General features: G+C 38.2%; 1 protein-coding gene across 3 annotated transcripts in view; it reads left to right on the plus strand.

Moving 5' to 3' along the window:
• Positions 1-20,045, plus strand: part of sgcz (sarcoglycan zeta) — a 180,922-nt gene that overhangs the window by 111,838 nt on the left and 49,039 nt on the right. For 2 of the 3 annotated variants that reach the window (XM_030738415.1, XM_030738422.1), the window contains 2 exons: positions 7,658-7,780; positions 10,181-10,253. In XM_030738415.1, the coding sequence (XP_030594275.1) occupies positions 7,658-7,780; positions 10,181-10,253 (196 nt within the window). The remainder of the gene's footprint in view (positions 1-7,657; positions 7,781-10,180; positions 10,254-20,045) is intronic. The other variant, XM_030738431.1, reaches the window with a different exon arrangement.

The raw sequence follows: 20,045 nt of genomic DNA on the forward strand, positions 1-20,045 counted from the left end.
AGCCCTGAGCTCCTGAAGGTTCTGGATGTTGTAGGGCTGTCTTAGCTGAGATCTGGTGGTGCCTCTGGTTTGGCAAACTGGGGTGGCCTATCTTGCTCCAACTATCGGGGGGATCACACTTCTCAGCCTCCCCGGGAAGCTCTATGTGCTGGAAAGGAGAGTGTCATGGTCCTGGGCTAGTTGCCCAGTGTTCGGAGTTTTTTTGGACATTGAGTTTTGCTTTGTAGGTGTGTTATGGGTTCTTGGTTTGCTTGGGGTTATGTAATATCTTGTATAAGGTTTTGTTCAATATAGTTTGTTTTCAGTTGCTCAGTCTGTTCTCCCTCAGTATTCCTCCCTCCTTTGTCAAGTCTTCAGTGTTGTGTCATGTTTGTGAATATGTTACATAAGGTCACTTCCTGTTTTATTTTGCCAGTCTCCTGTTCTGTGTGTGTTGTGTTTAGTCTTGCTTCCCCTTGTCTTGTTAGTGTAATTCTGTTCACCCGTTCTCCCTGGATGTTTCCACTCTCATCTCGTTACCTCATGTGTGCATATATTGTTTGTTTTCCCTTGTTTTTTGTCACATTGTTGTCTTTGGCTCCCTGCCTGCTGTGTGATCACCCATCTGTCTGTATCCTTGTTTAAGTTAGTGTTCTAGTTTTTGCTGCTGTCCCCATCCAGCTTTGTGAACCTGTTTTGATCACCAAATAAAGCTAAAGTCTAGCTTCATCCTGTCTCTGAGTCCTGCATTTTGGGTCCATCTCTCGCCTGCTACACAGCTAAATTTGACAGAGAGTTTGTCTGTTAGTCAAACCTCGGATTCAAGAGGAACAATGTGGCTTTTCCTGGTCATGGAATGCTGGATCAGCTCTTTATCCTCTCAAGGATATTTGAGTGTGTGGGAGTCTGCATCCAGCCTACACGTGCTCCGTGGACCTGGAGAAGGAATTCAAACACGTCCCTCCGGGCATCCTGTGAGGGGTGCTCTGGGAGTATGTGGTGTCTGGCCCATTGTTGCGAGCCATTCAGTCCCTGTACAACTACAACGAGAGTTTGGTCTGCATTGCTAGTAATAAGTTGACTTGTCTCTGGTTGGACTCCGCCAAGGCTGCCCTTTGTCGTCGGTTCTGTTCATAATTTTTATGGACAGAATTTCTAAGCATAGCCACCTTGCTGGCCTGAGAAGCTCATCTCTGCTTTTTGCGAATGATGTGGTCTTGCTGGCTTCATCAGGTCGTGGCCTTCATCATGCATTGGAGCAATTCGCAGCCAAGTGTGAGGCTACAGACATGAGAATTAGCACCTCTAAGTCTGAGGCCATGGTCCTCAGCTGGAAAAGGGTTGAGTTGCTGTTCCAAGTGGAGGAGTATAAGTATCTCAGGGTCTTGTGATAAGAGAAGGGAGCAGGAGAGACAGATGGATTGGGGCTGCGGCTGCAGAGATGCAGACACTGCACCGATCCATTGTGGAAAAGAGAAAGTTGAAAAAAGTGCTGATTTACTGGTCGATCTACGTTCCCACCCTCACCTATGGTCACGAGCTCCGGGTAGTGACCAAAAGATATCTTCTTTGGACCCTTTCACATCTTTCACATGTGCTCAGGGTGAACCTGCTCTCATCTATGAAAAGAATACCCCCCCTTTAATCCTTTTCTTTTTTTTTACAAATCATTACATTGAGATACAGATTGCAATAATAATGTGTGTGTGTGAAAGGAAAAGCAAACACAATTTCCTTGTCTTGTACCTTATATTATTGGACAAATCCTTCTGGGCCAGGTATTATGGCTTCCGTTTTAGTAGATTTTCCTCTGCTGCTGAAAATGGCTGAAATTTCTCTAACCTTAGTCTAGACTGTGTAGCTGTGGAACTCGCCTGAAGATGAAGTGAAAAGTGATTTATTCAATGGCCAGAGCTTGGCAAGCATTGAATGTGACCAAAGAAATATTAAAACCATCCAAAAAATACACATTTAAACAGCAAAAAGACACTTCTGGCATACTGCCAGAATCTTGACCAAAAGAAAACTATTGTGATTTAGCAATGATCACCTTTCTCTACAAAACCATGGGACAAAAACAGTCTAATTTTAGATGGATTTCTTCACTAAAAAAGCTATTAATACTTACATAATCACATAGTTAAATCTGTATAGCCCAGGTTGTAGGACAAAAAACTTCTTATCAGACTTATGTGATTGCACATCTCTAGTAATATCAGCAAAGAACTGTAAAGACAAGAAAGTTGTGGAGTAGAAAGGAAGGATGATGACAAAAGGTACTGAAAGTGGTTTTAACTAAAAAAAAGATCTTCTTGACCTGCCTGGGAAAATTAATCATGCATGAGTGTTTGCTTGGCTATGCCATACTCTTCTTTGTACTTATGCCCCAGTCCTGTTACAGTTTCTTTTTGCACTATATCATTTCATTGCTAGAGGCTCTAATTTAAAGCCTTGAATTAAAAATCCAGGAGAGTAAATCCATATAACTTTATTATAGCTTCAATGCTATTATGTTCAGTAGTAAAAAAAGTTATGCAGGCACCTCTTTAATGTGTCCCATTCATTAATAGCTGAATACAAATTGGGAACTCAAAATTCTACTACATGGAACATTTATTATTTTTTTTTTCTTTTCTTTTTTTTCAAACCTAAATCTGGACTTCAAAGACAGTACAATGAACTAACAGTTACAGTGAAAGAACCCTGGAAAAATCCTGGTGGGTATTGGAGATTCATTTTATTTTATCCCAGACCCCACATTGTAAATGACATTTGTGTGCTCAAAATCTCCCATACGTGTTCAACTGAGTTACAGTATAAGCTGGTGACTGCAAAGGTCATACCATATGATTCATATAAATTTCAGACTTAAACCATCTAGTGGCCTCTGGTGCCTTATGGATGGGGAATTGTGTTACTGGGAGAAACCACTTTTATCAGATTATAAATGTCTTACTATAGGATAGAGGTTATCATTTCTAACAAGTTTGTAGTGACTTGCACACTTTTTGAAACTGATTTATCTTTTGTCTGAAGGAGTAAGTGGACCAAAACCATGTCCCCTATTGCATAACAGAACCACCTTAACCTCCTCACCGTTGGGGTGAAATATAATGCAAAGCCACTAAATACCAGTGTCCTTTCATTTCTCTTACATTTTTAAATCCTTGCTGTTATTTGTTATTCCTATCTGTCTCCTACTTGCTGCGGTGTTGATAACACACAGTACTCTGTGGTTTAACCATTCATTCATTCAACTCAAGGAATTGCTGTTTCACCATGGTTCTCAACATTAAAATGTCTTTTCTCAAGTCAGATATGACTCAGGAGCACACTTATCACACATGCACTGCTTCTTTTTTCCACTATTTCATTTGTAGCACCTCTTTTCATCAGTGAGGTATTCTTTAAGCATTATTATTGCTGAAGGATCCTGCTGAGGGAGGCACTTGTGACAACAGAGGAGATCCTGTCAGGAAGTGATTATTTAAATCAGTGCATCAGTTAATATGTCTGCCTAACGAGGAGTCGTGCTGTTATTGGTGACAGCAGAATTACTTTAGCATTATCAGTGGGAAAGACATTTGTAGGAGCAAATTAATTGTCCAAAAGCACTTCATTTACACAAAATTAACATTTTCTAGCTTGGGATCACTAACAAGATGAGCAAAAAATATATTAGCTAGTTAGAAAACTATTCCTTATGTTGTTTGTAACTAAAATATTTCCTCACTGGATGCTTCTGTTTGTTACCCGAGGCCTTAGAGACAAGTCTGAAAAAAGCAAGCACACCACTAAAGGAAAAAAAGAAATAGCATTGGCTAATACCCTAGCAGGTTAATGCAAAAAGCTCATGTTATTTCAAAGTGTTTGGAAATAATCAGAAGTGCTTGTTTATGCTTTAGCACCTATGCTGCTGCCAGTCCTAACAACCACTAAGAACATGTATGAAAACTGACTACATCTTTAATAAGCATTTCTTTCATTTTTACAGTTTAGGGTCACTGAGTGGCACATCAATTAGAACTGATTTCAAAAGGTTTTACAGCAGAAAAGAAGTTACAGTAAACACACAAACACATCTGCCATACTATTTTGCTACACCACATCTCTTTTGATTTGCATAAAATATGACTGGTCAGTAGAGGTGTCTCCGCAAGCTATCAGTCCTCTAAGCAATCATTTGAAATGAATAACCTCTGGCTACTTTGTCTTATCATGTTGTCACATTAGAGCTTTAGAATGTCACTATGTATGTTTTTTTTTTCTTTTCTTATTAAGTTTACTTCAAACCAGCATTAATATCACTGGGCACATTTACTGTTTCATTTAAACCAAACTACTCTAGCAAACTCTGAAATCCTGTCATCTCACTGCTGTCACAAAGTATTTCTTACTTTGTTCTTATCATTTTCTTAGAAGTGTTGACTCAGATCTCATCCACCAGTTCATCAGTGGTTGCTTTTCATCACTTGATCACCACCACCACGGCCTAAAAGACACCAGCAGGTTTCATGCCCAGTTTATGTAGCCAATTTCCTGAATTTCCTCTGTGGAAACTGCTTCTGTCTAGTATTATTTCCCTATTTGAACAGAAGTCTAACATTGGCTAATTGTCAATAGCTGTAAATAGACTATAATCTCAGTTATACCTCCATGTTGTGTTTTCTGGTGCAGCTGCACTGCTACAGTCTGTTAGGTATATTAGCAGTTCCTTCCATTTCCTTTTCACTAAGTTTTGCCAAGTTCTCACAATCACTGAGCTTTCAGCTTTCCCATCTCCTACAATTTCAGACTCTTTCATACACCCCTACTGAGGAGACAGGAGTAGAAATTTCTCTGAATAAAACACAAATCTCTGGAAATATGCTGACCTGTGCCCATGTTGGAAATTGGCACTACAAGATGTATTGTAGAGCAAGCGCTGAAGAGTGAGAGAACTAGCTAGATGCTTGAGACAGCAACTAGCACAGCACATCTCCAATTTAAACTAGCATCATTTTCTAGTCATCTTTCCATCTCAAACATAAACCTTCCTTTTCCATCCTTTGATTCCTATCTCAGCATGCATCTCCCACCTCTAACTGTCAACTTCCCTTCTATCTGCGAAGTCTTTGGATGTATTTGTAACACACTCATACACACCTCACTTTGGGGTGAGCTTTTGACAACACAAACCTCAGTTGCTTTTTCACACAGTCACTGGAGGAATGAGACGCTTAAGGAGATGGAGTGGGACAGGATAAAGGCAGTCAGAGCAAGATGAGAAAAAGCTCAATCCCAGATTGATAAGTGCTAATAAAGTTTGATTATGACTGACAAGGCACTCTGACTTTCTAACTGACACAAAATAGCCAGTGTGCCCAGACACTGAAGAAAGGCAAATGAAACAGAGACAAAAAAACCTCTTTATAGAGTCAGCAGGAATGGAAAGCTATCCAATCACCGGCCAAATCACAAAATGAAGGGACAAGTATTCAAACCATAAAGCCGACTAATTAACTGCCAATTATTTGTCAGCTTTACCTGTTCAGATTTTTAAATCTCTCTTAAAAACCTACTTTTAAGTAGCTTTTTTGGTTTTGGTTACTGTTTCTTAAGTATTGGGAACAATATCAGCATTTTTGTCTGGTTTTTTATACTGTCAGTATGTTATACTGTCAACATTTTATACTGTCAATATTTGGTCAAGTTGCCACATATTGAAAATATTATTGTTTATATGACATTAGAATAATTGTTATTTTTGACATTTTGTTGTGTAACTATGAGAGCTAATTGTTCCCTCCTACATATACATTTTTTACAGAAGGAAAACTTTCATACAATGTATAAACTTTATCAAGAATTTCAAAGAAAATGTATTCAAGGTATTCAGAATTGTCTTTGTCACACTCTACATTTCTCTTCAAAGGATATTTTGTCCTCAAGGCAAACTCATAAAAGAAAATTAAATTTAAGGTGCAAATTATATTTCTCAAGATGAATAGTGACTGGGTGAGCTCTAAATACAATACAGTCTCGTCTGACTATTTACACCTTCTTTGTTACATTACATAAAATCACCATATTGGTAATCGGCAATGTTTTCAAATGATTTAAAGTAAATATAAATTTAAAAATCTGGGTTTTTTAAAAATAAAAACAGGTTTTCCTTATATCACTGGCTCATAGATTAAAAGCTGTTACAAAGAAACACAGCTTCACTCTTGTCATATTTGCCACAGATATGACATTACATATTCCAATGTGATATCCTGCAGTGGTCCTAAGAGTTTAAACTGCAGAAAATGTTTGATTTATATAATGAAATATAATTAAGGAGAAAACATCTGGGCCCTAATTTTAACCACCGCGTAAGCACAAAAAACAGCATTAAAATGTACATGCCACTTCACACCTGGGATCTAAAAGGACAAATATGATGGGAGAATATGCGCATGTATACAGAAACTCTGACTTGTGTACAACCATTTTGGAGACTGCGGAAATAGTTGAGACAGTTAGTTAGATGGTGAACTGAAGCTAGACTGAGCAAAAAGTCATTGGACAATTGTGTCATGACTTACATTTCACGTAACTTCTTATCATGAGTTTATCATTAACATTCAAAGCGCCAGCATTTGAATGACTTTAGTTGTGATCCTAGTTTTCATTTAGTTTTTGTGCATGAAATCAATGACTAGAATGTGACTATGTCTCAGGTGCACAGCTTTGTCATTTCTTTGCTTTGGTGTGCCATACAATCTTAAACGCTTTTAGTGGCACTCAAATTCCTCACTAAACTAGAAAGGGGAGAAAGGTGTTCTGGTGATGGTAGAGGTGGGAGTGTGACAGCCTGTTTACAGATTTTAAATGTCACTTCATGGCAATCCTTTCTGAGCCAACCCATGGATTGGGCTAGCAGAGCACTTCAGCCTTAGGAAGCCAAACTCTGCCTTAAGACCATGACACCTGGAGAAAAGAGTGGCATGCACACAGAGAAACAGAGAGAAAAAGGAATGAGAGGGCACTCTTCAACTACTCACTTGAAACTTTAATGCACAACAGTGAAATGGGAGACAGCAGTGTTTGCTGCATGTGAGTCTCACAGCACAGGTTCAGTGCCCCACACCACCACCACCACCACACATACAAACACACACACACAGAAAAACATGCTTAATCAAGGTGAAGGTGAGCTAGTAAAAGAGGTCTCCACCATTGAAACATGGCATAGCAGCCTGGATTGGATTAGGCTATACTCACACTAGTCATGGTTCTGTTGCACCATTCCAGAGCACAATGTCCCTCCTACCCACTACCCACTAACCTGCACTGACATTACATTTAACGTTCCAGGTCTGCTGTAGTTTTGTTTTACTCCACTGGTGTTTTCCCTGCCTTTCCTTTCCCAGTGTGAAAAGAGCACTGAAATTCTTTCTCTCTCTTTTATACTCATGAAGACCTCTAACCAAGACGTGGCTATTCATGTCAAAGAAAAGTGCAGTTACTGCAAGAGTTCACTTCAAAGTTCAAATCACTGTGGTTTCTCAAGCTAAACTAACAATTCTTTTAGGTGTTTTGGATATATACAGATTGGTACCGGATGGTAACTTTTATGAGCTGTGAGTATTTATTTTATATATATATATTTAAATTTTAACCCTGACACTTTCTGTTTTTCACACTGTCTCAGGTTCAGAAATGGTGGAGGCTCAGTGTCAGAGGTTTGAGGTGAGGAATGCTGATGGAGAGAGAGTTCTTTTCTCTGCAGATGAAGAAGAGATCAGCATCGGAACTGAGAAACTCAAAGTCACAGGTAGGGATACACATAAAGAGCATAAAACACACTTTACACACACAGTTATTTGTTACCCTTATTTGCTGTTTTGTTTTGGATTTCCTTCTATGGGTGGGTGGGTGGGGTTCAGGATTGTGTGGTAATATTACGTTTTTTGTTTGTTGTTAAATAATCAACAGATCTGACTGATAACTCTATAGTTATAATAGAGTTATAATAGTAATATTATTATCTTTTCCCTGTAATTATAAGGGCAGTACCTGCATACTATACTATGACATATTAAACGTAAAGTGCACAGTCTGAAAGACTTCCAGACGCTGTCCTGCATTCATGAGGAAATTGTTTTTATTTTTTTCATGATTGTCTTTAGTGGTGAACAGTGGACTCCGACTCATTTATGTTGAGTAACAAGGTTACATGAAGATGCACACGTACACACAGTGTAAGCTGTTAAACAGAGTGATCTTGATGAGTGCAGCCAAACAAGATATGGGTCAGCAAGCAGAGCAGTTTTAGCAGAGTTGAGATCGGGGCCAGTGCAAGACAGTTTAAAAAAAAAAAAAAAAAGACACTGACAGAAGAGGGAAAGGGGCAGATGGAAGAGAAATATGTGGCAAGGCATGCAAGTGTCACTAGGGGGAAAGTATTTTGATTAAAGTGAAAAATTGAAACGTAAGAGGTGAAAATACTCCTGGTTTATATCATCTGTCTGTTTCACATTTATTTGTTCCTTTTTTCTTGATAATTAAAAGTCAGAAAATCAAATAGAAGCTGACAAGATAAAAAAAACTGTGTGTGTGTGTGTGGGGGGGGGGGTCATCCCCACAAAAACAAACTACTCGCACTCACCATCCTAAGTAATTTGTTCATTAGAGGCACTCTGAAAGAATGAGTGTGCAGAGGAACAAGGGGAGGGTGAGGAGATCGAGGTCTATAGGTCACTGTTGCTGTCATTTGCTGTTTGATGGAGATGAGCAAACAGAGTGTGTACAGTGCAAAGAATACAAATATGAACACATCATTTATTCAGCTCATGCTCTGAGATCTGCTGGGTTATGCTGTGCTACTTTTTATATTTTAGATTTATAGATTGATATTTTTTTTTAATGAAGATGCATAACATTTCCACATATCGCCGCTCTTTGCAGTAGTAAGGTGTGAATAGATAATGAATCAGCAAGTGCAAGCCAGAACCATGGCACCAAGTCTGAAGTGATACCAAGCTTATCCTCAATTGCCATGTGTGAAACTGTAAACCCAGTGTGAATTGTTGGTTCCAGTGCACTGACTCTGCTTTGAAAGTACTTCATGTGCCAGAACAAGTGTCACCAAACAAGGTCGTGAAGTTTTCATGTACACAGCAGAGCAGAACAATAGCAGAAAAGATAGAGTAGCAATAACATGCAAAAGTAATATTAGCCAAAAGCTGGGGCATGTTTAAGGGGTTGACTAACAACGCAAAACAAGGTTTGCCCTCAACTGCCATTTTACCCATTATTTCCTTTACTTGGCAGTTTCATAGACATGCCAGTTGCAGTGTTCCCTGGAATGAACCACAGAAAGTGAGATTTTACTGAAAAATACAACAGTACACAATAACGTCCAAGTTTAGGTCTTATGAGGGTTCAGTTGTACCGTTTTGGAGATGTGGTTTTCATCCTACCTACACGACCTCTTTGAATCTTCTGGAATTAAACTTGGCATATGCTGCTTCAGTATCAAACAGTTCAGACTATGCAGTTTCTTATCTGTGTGTTTGCCAATGGGAAAGACAGCTTCATGCAGTATTAAATTTGCAGCAGTGTTGAGATTCCAACATGCTGTCTGTGGTCTCAGCAAGAGCCAAGACCGAGCATCTGTTCACAGCTGCAAAGGTGGCTGCTGGACACGGGGGGTTAAACATTGCATTATATCAGAGCCAACCTTTTCTTAGCAGGAAGAATTATATGTGTGCTGTATGCTTGCATGTATTTTGCATTAGGAAATTTTGTTTTCGAGTCATCTGGTTAACATTTTTATTAACCTACAGTATCAGAAAAATACTGAACATATTGCAAAAAGATGATTGAAATATGGGTAAATGCTACAAATGACTTTGTTAAGATTAGAGAAATATGATGCCTGTGGTTAAATATTTAAAACAGTAAGTCAGATCTGATTTACATCGCGAAACAGAGCGTCACTCAATAGTTAAATTAGAATGTACTACCTGCCTTCCATCCATCACATTCGCATTCATACTTTCTAACACTGACAACTCAATGGTACTTTGCTTTTACTGGAAATAGTGTCGTATACGAACATAATTTCTCACACAGAAACTCTGGAATATGACGCAAGATTGTGTTGTGTTTAACACTCAAGAGTTCAGTGGTTATTTCTCTTTTTTGTGAGTCGTTCTTACTCTCTCTACAGGGAATGAAGGAGTAGTGTTCAGCCATTCTGTAGAGACATCACATGTAAGGGCAGAACCTTTCCAGGACCTAAAGTAAGTACTCTAAATAATTTTGTGAGCATGCATTTGTATCGGTGTGTGTCAGACAAGCAGTCTGGCACATTGGTCCTCTTAATAAATTTCCCTTGTTAATATTTTAGTTGTGCTTTATTATTCATGAAGCCTATGTTTTTGTGAGTAATTGCTAATGCTAACACCACAAATAACAATTTAGTGAAAATGTGGTGTTATTTAAAAACTTAAGTGAGTGACGGGTAGCAGCATAGCATGTTGCAGAACGATGTATGCTGCTGACTGGCAGTTTGTCAGACCTTAAAGAGACAGCAAAAGCCCTTTGGGAGGCAGTGAACAAGGGTGAGGCTGTAACTACATGGAGTGTTTCTCTGATACATGCGCGGAACACATGTAGTGCAAAGTATATCAACCGAGTTTATTCCTATATAAAATTTCAAAAGATCACAATGAGGCTGATGATGAAGTTGAACTTTAAATGCAAAAGCACTTTGTGAATTTTGACGGAATAAATGTAAATAGATTTTTTAAAATATTTCCTTTTTAGCTGGTTCTTGTTTAGTTAAGGCAAAAAACAAACTTTACCTGCAAGACACTGACAGGCAAACCAGACACAGGGATCAGACATAAGTGAATCACAGCCAAGGTAAAAACAAAAACGAAAAACAAACAAATAAACAGAAAAGAAAAGAAAGCATTTGCACTTGGCACAAAGTCACGATCTGGCAAGTGAAAGATGGCAATTGGTGAAGTAAAATTGAGAGTTGAATGGCGACAAGGGGCAGATCAGGTGACTGTGGTGGGAAAAGACAGACAGCTGGGAGTGGCAAAGTCTGAAATGACAAGAGAGTTAGGGCACTGGAGGACAGAAAGCAGATTGAATGACTAACTGAATGAAGGAAAATCAAAATGATGACAACCTGCAAGTGTTGCTCCCTTTGCCACTGCATTTGTTTGGGTCACACCAGCTGCATATCTTTTTCTCATACCTTCCTCTGAGGTGAGTTTCAGGTGTTTTTATTACTAGTGTCTTAGCCTCATTTGGGAATTGTCAGAGAGGATTAGACTGAAGGGGCTTTTTGCCAAAGCAAACAGAGCGGGAGAAGGTGAAAGACATTGAGTCAGAGAGGAACGATGTAAACTGAAGAAGAGATAAGGCACGGTGGAAACATTAGAGATTCCGGATGAGATATAATTGACTGGACAGATGATGTTTGATGGAAAAACATTGAGATTAGACATTAAATAGGACAGGTAGAGGGTGAAGAAAGCCAGGTAGGAGTGATGAAGAGAATAGTCAAAAGACAGAAGAAAAGCGAGAGAGAGTATAGAAGAGGTTGAAAGGGGGAAAGAAATAAGGAGAGGCAGAAGGAGAGGATGGAACTTAGGCTCTAGAAGAATAGATAAAATCAAACCAGCTCTGGCAGGAAGACTAAGCTGTAACAACAGCAGATAATGGGATACAGCAAAATATGCAAGTTTTCACAGAGTGCAAAATAATGACCTTTCTTTTACATTAGCAGTATAAAGAAGTTAAAGATACTGAATCAGAGTAGGAGACCAGCTTTTAACTAAAAAAAAAATTGCATGATTAGAATTTTTTGTCTGCCTTTAAGAAGTAATGATTATTAAAAGACAACAGCAGACTGATGACATAACACGGCAGCTAAAATTACTTTTCAAATATGAGAAATTTGCTTGGTACAGCACCCATTCCAAAAGAATTGTGATGCTGTGTAAAATGTAAAAACAGAACGCAACGATTTGCAGATTTCACAAACCCATATTTTTTTCACAACAGAACACACAAAATATATCAAATATTTAAACTGAGAAAAGGTATAAGAAAGAAATAAGGTCATTTTGAATTTGATGTCAGCAACACATCTCAAGAAGGTTGGGACAGGCAAGGTTTACTGCTGTGTAAACCTGGCCCTGTATCCCCCCGTTTGTGGACAACAGTCCATAAATTTCTGGGAACCGAGGAGACCAGTTACTGGACTTTTGGGAGAGGAATGTTGTCCCATTGTTGTCTGATATTGGATTCTAGCTATTCAGCAATCCTGGTTTTGTTGTATTTCTTGTTTCAAGATGTGCCAAATGTTTTTTAATTGGTGAAAGGGCTGGGTGGCAGACCAGTTCATCACCCTGTCTCTTTTACTACGAAGCCATACTGTTGTAATACAGTACATGTAGTATGCAGGTTAACATTGTCTTGCTGAAATATGCAAAGCCTTCCCTTATAAAAATGTTGTCTGGATGGAGGCATATGTTCCATGTGCCCACATACCATCAGAAATATAGGTTTTTGAACTGTGCACCGATAATAAGCTGGATGGACCCTCAACTCTTTATTCTGGAGGACATCTATGACATTTAAAATAATTTTAGAACAGTTTTCCACTTTGCTTTGGTAAATTTTAAACAAGGTTGACAGAGAGAAGATGGTGGCATTTTTGGACCATGTTCACACTTGGCTTCTTCTTTACATGACAGAGCTTAACCTGCATTTGTGGATGGCACAGTGAACTGTGTTCACAGGCAATAGTTTCTGAAAGTGTTCCTGAATCCATGGAGTGATTTCCTGTGACAGAATCATGCCTGTTGTTAATGCAGTGCTGCCTGAGGGCCTGAAGCCTTGACCCTTGCACACAGATTTATCCAGAGTCTCTAATCTGTTGATGATATCATGTACTGCAGATGATGAGATATTCAAAGTCTTCACAATTTTACATTGAGAAACATTATTCTGAAAATTGTTCCACAATTTGTAGTTGTGTTTTTTTGCAGATTAGTGAAACTCTGCCCAAGATATTCTTTTTACACCCAATCATGTTATTGACCTGCTGCTAAGTAACCTAATTAAGTTGCAAAGTGTTCCTCCGGCCGTTACTTTTTAGCGCTATTCATTTTGCCAGCCTTATTTCAAGTCTTTAGTTTCTCTCGTCCCAACTTTGGGGTAGATGGACAATATAGTTGGATGCAAAGCTAAATTTGTAACACAAGAAATAGGCCACCATATTTCTTGGGAATCAAAAGAGACCAGAGAAGATGGGAGGAATGCTGGGGTGGGTGAGGCTAGATTAAAAGGAGTTAGATTAGCTGAAGGAAACTGAGAAGTGATATAGGGAAGTGGTGGGGTTGGGTGGGGATAGAAAGACGCTGAGAGAAGGAGGACTGAGAACACTGGGTCAATGGATGGGTCAATGCAGACGAGTAAGGCGAAGAAACCTGTGATGGAGGTGAAGAAAACAGAAAGTAAGCCAGCATGTGATGTTATAAATTCAACACAGCAAATCCATTTGGGCTGTTTTACCACACTGTGTGTAATTAACAGGATATTCATGAAACAAATTATCACTGTTAAGAAACACTTAATGCATTAGTGTTGCTTGAAGTGACCTTGCCATCATCAGTGTCACCTTAGTAAACAGTACTGTAAATACACTGACACTGAAAACAATTAGCACACACATTTACCCACGTATGCACACACAGCACAATGGCATAAACTAAAAACATCAATACGCACCTCCTATAACACATATACAATTAACAAACGTTAACATAGCATTAAAACCCAAAATAAAAGCAGCCCACGCAATTAAAGTGCCTAGTTTTACACACACACATAAAACACGTATATATGGCATGCATGAAGTGAAACCATTTATCACCTTCACACAGCAGTTCAGCCATATGAAAGCGCAGACTATTCATTGCATCTACTGAAGGGTTAATGGAAGTCAAAGAAAAATAACACTGAAAAAGGGTGATTACATGCTTCAAATACTTCCCCCCTCTGTGCCATCATTAGCTGTCAAATGGTAGGGAAAGAAACAAAGTGCTGAAGCAGAGAGGTGTATTCAGTATGAGCAGATCTTTCACATTACTGCTAGAGAGGGTATCAGCGCACAAAGAGACATGCAGATTCTCTATTCCTAATTCATTTTTTTATTCAAGATTTGAATTCCTTGTTGGTTATAAGTATCAGTATTTTTATTCTTATCAAATCATATCTTTGTCCACATCTTCACATCTCCTAAATGTGTCCCCCACCCATCACCCATTATTGTTATGAAAAGAGAGCGTTCTGCAGTGAAGGTAAATGGGATATGTAATGAGCAGACTGAAGTCTATTTAAAGCTAATGATCTATCTTACAGTTTAACAGCAGGATAGGGAGAGAGGGAAAGAGGGAAACCCTGAAAAACTATATGGTACACACTTTTCATGATTAATGCAGGTCAAGAAATCCCTGTCAATAAAAAATATATATCTGCAATTATTAGTATATAATGCCTGAAGTTTAATATTTTATGCACACACATGGTCATTTGTGAATAACTTAGCTCCTGTGGACAGAAATACAGTATAGCAGACAACACAAATGGGTGAAAGATTAGATGAGATCCATACTGTAGCATGAAGTTGGCACATTCAATGTGTACCTGCTCACTACTACAGTCCTATATTTAAAATTTGCCATCTTATGATCAAAAGGGGAAAAATGTAGCATTTGTATTTGCAATCCACCGCTAAGCCACAGCTGAAGTAACTGTTGATAAACTTGAAGTCATGTAAAGTGCCATCACAGTGACCACAGTGGAACGCAGTAAAGATTTCTGTCTGCGCTGTTTGCGTCAGGACGCTTTCAGTGGATAGCAGATGTGACTGCATCTACAGAGACGACACACAAGAGCAAGAACTGGGTTATGCCAGTGGTACAGAAACAAAATGCTCAGAAGCCTACCTGCCAGAGAACACTCAAGGAAAGCTATGCTGTGTGTTTTCAAAGCCTTTAGTGTGTTCACCACTCTAAGCCATGTTTCCACACTTTTGCTTTTTTCAAACTGCATTTCCACTTTAAAGCGTATGGAAACGGAAAACAGTTGCTTTGGAAAAAGTGCTGTGCCTGGCATCTTTTTAAGCTTTTTAAGTTCAACATCTTATAAAAGCATTCATGACACTGACTGACTAAATACCGTGAAAAAGGAAGTTGGGACTGGCAATTTGTATGCAGCTGACAACAACAACAAACTGAAAATGGAGAAAGTAACTGTAGAAAAAACTGGTGAATGTGTTTTGGTTTTTTTTTCCCCTCTGGTGGAAGCACATTGACTGTATTGTGGGAATTTCTAAATGTTTAAGAGCTGTAGCTGGTACAGTTTACTGATAGAAGCAGAGAGTCACTGTGATAAGAAAACTGCTTTTCATTATCAGCGCAGCATGTAGCTGAGGCAGCGCTTTACCTATAAAAACCACAAGAATACAAGCACAGCCTTAGATGGATGGGAAAATTTCTCACACAAAAACAAGGATGGCTATGTAAAATGGCAAAATTGTTGAATGACTGTCTACAAAAATTCATTTTCATTTTTAGTGTTGATTAAGTCTCAGTAAGATGGCTCTGCCTTAGCAAATGATAAGCTTCACCAGCTGAATATTCTATATTCCAGTGAATCAATATCTGTAATCAGATAATGAGATCTATTACCACTACTTGTTTCAGCAGTCATAATAGAAACTCATTTTGTACCAACTTTTTGCAAATGTCACTGCTTTGAAAGTATGTATGTTTAATGTATGATGGTGCACAGTAAAAAGACTTGTCAGTAGCAGTTGCATTCAACATACTGTAGACAATATTTGGTTTTTCAGTATTCCTATTTTGATATTTTGTATTTTTATGCCTGCTAGCCTTGACCTAAGGCATCATGTTTTCAGCAAGTCTGAGTGATTGTATTTACAAGGATGGGTTGGTAGTTTTTGTGTATGGGATATCTCAGCAACACTTACTAGAGGAATTGGCCTTAATTCAGGCACAAATGTTCACTGGCATTCAAGTGCATAGGTCAAGGTGTAAGGAGTGATCTCACAAAATATCTTCACTTAAAAATCAAATAGGACCAAGTCCAGGCCCAAAAGAAAAAAATCTAAATAAGTGTGGTTGTAGTGGTCAGGAGGAGTTTCTACTCAACTGCAGTTCAAAAAAAAAAAAAGTTCTATGCAGTGCCATCATCTGAGGAAGGCTTTAATCAAACAAAACAAGACCAAACCTATCTTTTTACAGCTGATCATTTTGATCAAATCAACTGAAATCAAGCCATAACAGAACTTAAGTCATTTTGCTTGTTATCTTTGAAGTACTTCTAAAGTTTTGATTGGTGAGTATTTCCGTGACTTTTTGTGTATGTGTGCATTTGCAATTTAAATCCAACTTCTGGTTTCCTTCTGTTTTTAGCCTCAAGGGATACTTTTGTAAAAAATAAATAAATAAAGTTGGTTCTTTTTTTCTATGTATTTAAAAAATCATAATACATCCTACCATTCTTATGCAGACTGTACACAGTTGTGTTTATCATTTTCTTCTAATGATCTAATGCCTGTTCCCAAATAACACGTTGCACTGGTGACATTAACTATTGGATGACTAGGAACCTTATAGTTCATAAAGCTCAGTGGTTTGAGTGCTTCTCCCCAGTGCATCTCTGACTTGCTTAGTGCCCATAACCTGATTAGACCTCTCAGGTCATTAGGTGCAGATATTTAATTATTCCAGAATTAGATCTAAATGTTCTGAGGGAGAGTTCTCTTATTGTAGTCCTCTTCTTTGGAATAAGCTGCCCGCTGACCCGAGGTCATTTAGAACTGCGGTTAACATTCAAAAACAAACATTTTACTCTCACAGGCTTGCATTAATTACTTTCTCTCACAATAATGCATCTATGGCACGTGTGTGGTGTGTGTGTGTGTGTGTGTGTGTGGTGTGTGTGTGTGTGTTGTGTGTGTGTGTGTGTGTGTGTGTGTGTGTGTGTGTATTTTATTTCTTTATAAAGTTTGTTTTGTTGTTTTTATTGCCTTAAGGCATAGTAGACCTACATAGGTTTTTTTATATTTTGTATCTTTTATATTAAGTACATTGAGTTTTTTGAAATGTGCTATATAAAAAAATGTCATTCCCATTCTGGAGACTTGCTGTTGGATGCCTTTGTGATGTTGACTGGTTCTTCTTCTGGGAGGCTGCTGTGATCTGCTTTTAGGTCCACTTGAGAAAATGGAATTGATGGGAATCTGGTGGCATGGGGGGTGTTAGTTTGAGTTCATTTGCCAGGCTAGGGAGCACTGACAAATGTATGTGAAAAGGTAGTTACAGTAATCCAGACAGAAAGACAGAAAGTTAAAGTGTGTACTAAAAGTTTGAAGTTATTTACTGACAATAAAGGTTTAATCTTTGCAGTGATTGTTACATGAAAGACAAGACTGGAGAAGCTTAGAAAGGTCATTCACAATTCAAATGCCCATCAAAAATAATGCCAAGAGTCTTAGCAGATGATCTGATAGTGATGGAGAGAGGACAGATGTAAATTACTTCATTATAGAAGCTGTCAGGGCTGAACACAAGAACTCCAGTTTTGCCAAGGTTGAGAGGAAATCTAAAGGCATCCAATTAGTAATATTAGTGAAGCAGTCAGTGAGGTAGAAAAGACTGTTAAGGTACTTATGCTTAACAGAAAGGTATAGTTGTGTATCATCAGCATAACAGTGGTTTGAAACACCACTGAAGATGTTAAGTAGATGATCCAGGGGAAACATATATAAAGAAAAAAGAACAGATTCAAGAATTGACATATGGGAAGCCCACATGGGAGAGGAGCAGATGTAGACATATGGATATTAATATGAATTCAAAGGTGTCTGGTCATAAGTTTGATGAAAACCACTTGAGATCAGTACAGTGATCTCTCTGTGAGAATGCCTCGATCTGTGGTGTCAAATGCCACAGATAAGCCAAGCAGATCTAAAATAGAATAATCGAGAGCATTTATACCCATTATTAATTTCTGAGTATTGTAGTTCTTGTGCTGTGATTTTGACTGAAACCCAGATGGGAATTTGTCAAAATATTGTGTCCATCAAACAAATTTAAATTTAATGGAGAATAAATAAATACACTAACAATTAATGTACCAAAAGTCTGAAGGAGTCTAATGCAGCAAAATTACCATGCGGATTCTAGCTGACACAGGGTTACTGCTGGTCTCGAGTATCATCTAGTTGGCTCCACAGCAGAGAGAAACAAGCTGCTGCAGTCAATATCTCCTTGTTTCTGTACACCTTTCATCCTCTTATCCTACCATCTGAGCCATCTTCTCCTCTGCCCAAGTCCTAGGGTCATGAGGTAGCTCCCTAGGGAGAGTTAGCCCTAACTCAGACAAGGGCATTGAAAAAGGATTTGTGCTCAGTGCGCCTTCTTCCTAGCATTGCTTTATTTCGATACATCTATCTCTACCCTTCCATCCAAGAAAGTGAAGGAGACTGCAGTGGAACTCAGTGCCCTGTCAGGCTAAGGGGTATGGGAAAGGATTTTATTTAGAATTGATTATATAGAAAAGATAAGATAGGCAGCAGTTTAAAAAGTAGACTTTGGCAGCAAGTTCATCAGGCACAGGACACAATGAAGTTATGTACAAGAACAACAGACACAACGCTATCTACTATACTGGCATTAAAGATGTCAAATAATTAAAAAGCTCTTTGAAAACAATGGTTTTTCATACTACTGCACTGGTACCATGTTACAGTTGCAAATTTGAAAAAAAAAAAAAAAAAAAGATTTTTCTTTTGAGCTAACAGTAATTATGCAATTATTATCTTTACACTCCAGACAGAGTAAAAATGTCAGCAGATTGAGAACTTTTTTTCACAAATAGAAAAGGCAACCCACTATCCACATTTGAAAACAGGTTGTAATTAATCCAGATTTAAATTTCTGTTTCCATTCAAGGGTCTGTGTAACATAATTTTACTCAAGAGCAAATAGAATCACTTGTTAATGAAACAATAAGACTGTAAACCTCAGTTAAGACCATCCAGTTAAACTCTATCATACCTGAAAAACAATGAAACAATCTTAGACGTTCAAACATGAGGGACAATGATTTATGCTTTGGCAACATGGTAAAGGATAGTTTCTTCATTTTAATGCTGAGTAAATGAAGGAAATCATTTTTGATTTCAGAGCAAGCAGAAAGTCGTCACCAACAAGTCCTCATTAATGGGCGCTGTAATTAAGTTGTAGATGAAATAGAAATATTTAGGGACAGTGACTGATTCTTGGTTCTTCTCTTTCAATCCTTATTGGAGGGTGTTCTGTTTGTAGTGACTACCAGTGAACTCATTAAGCTCGTAAAATTGTCCAGCAAGATCACAAGGCAACAATAACACAATTTGTCAAAAGCATTTTTTGTTTTGTTTTGTTTTACATTGGGTTAATTTGACACAAAGGTTAACTGAAAGTTTGTCGGGAAAATAATACTTTGTTTGCATTCACTTCATCCTTGTTTGTATTCTTATATAAATTATTTTCAAGTTTTCAATCATGACCACCACAAGCAGTGCTGTCTTCAGAGAAAGATAATATTTGTCTACAACTGTGTAGCTGATTGTAAATCAAAATTATTCGATTTTTGTTCATGAAGCCTATTTTATAACAGAATTGGTGACTTGTTGTGAGGTGTCCTCTCAGTTAGGGTAGCATTAGCATTAGTAGTCAATCCACCCCAAGCCTTTCTCTGAAACACTAGAGTTGTTACAATCAGGTAAACAAAGGCTACTTTTGAGTTCCTTAAAGACAACACATACACTTACAATCTGCTGTCTTGTGATTGAATTTTGGATGCATCAATCACCTTCTTTTCCTTGGTACAACAAAGACAATTAGCCCTGCCCTGCTGTGATCCATTTCTTATTGATTAGACACACAGGGAAATAACTGAGAACAAACAGAGACAGGGAAGGCTAGCCAATTTAC

This window comes from Archocentrus centrarchus, chromosome 1, assembly GCF_007364275.1.
Source record: "Archocentrus centrarchus isolate MPI-CPG fArcCen1 chromosome 1, fArcCen1, whole genome shotgun sequence".
Lineage (NCBI taxonomy): Eukaryota > Metazoa > Chordata > Actinopteri > Cichliformes > Cichlidae > Archocentrus > Archocentrus centrarchus.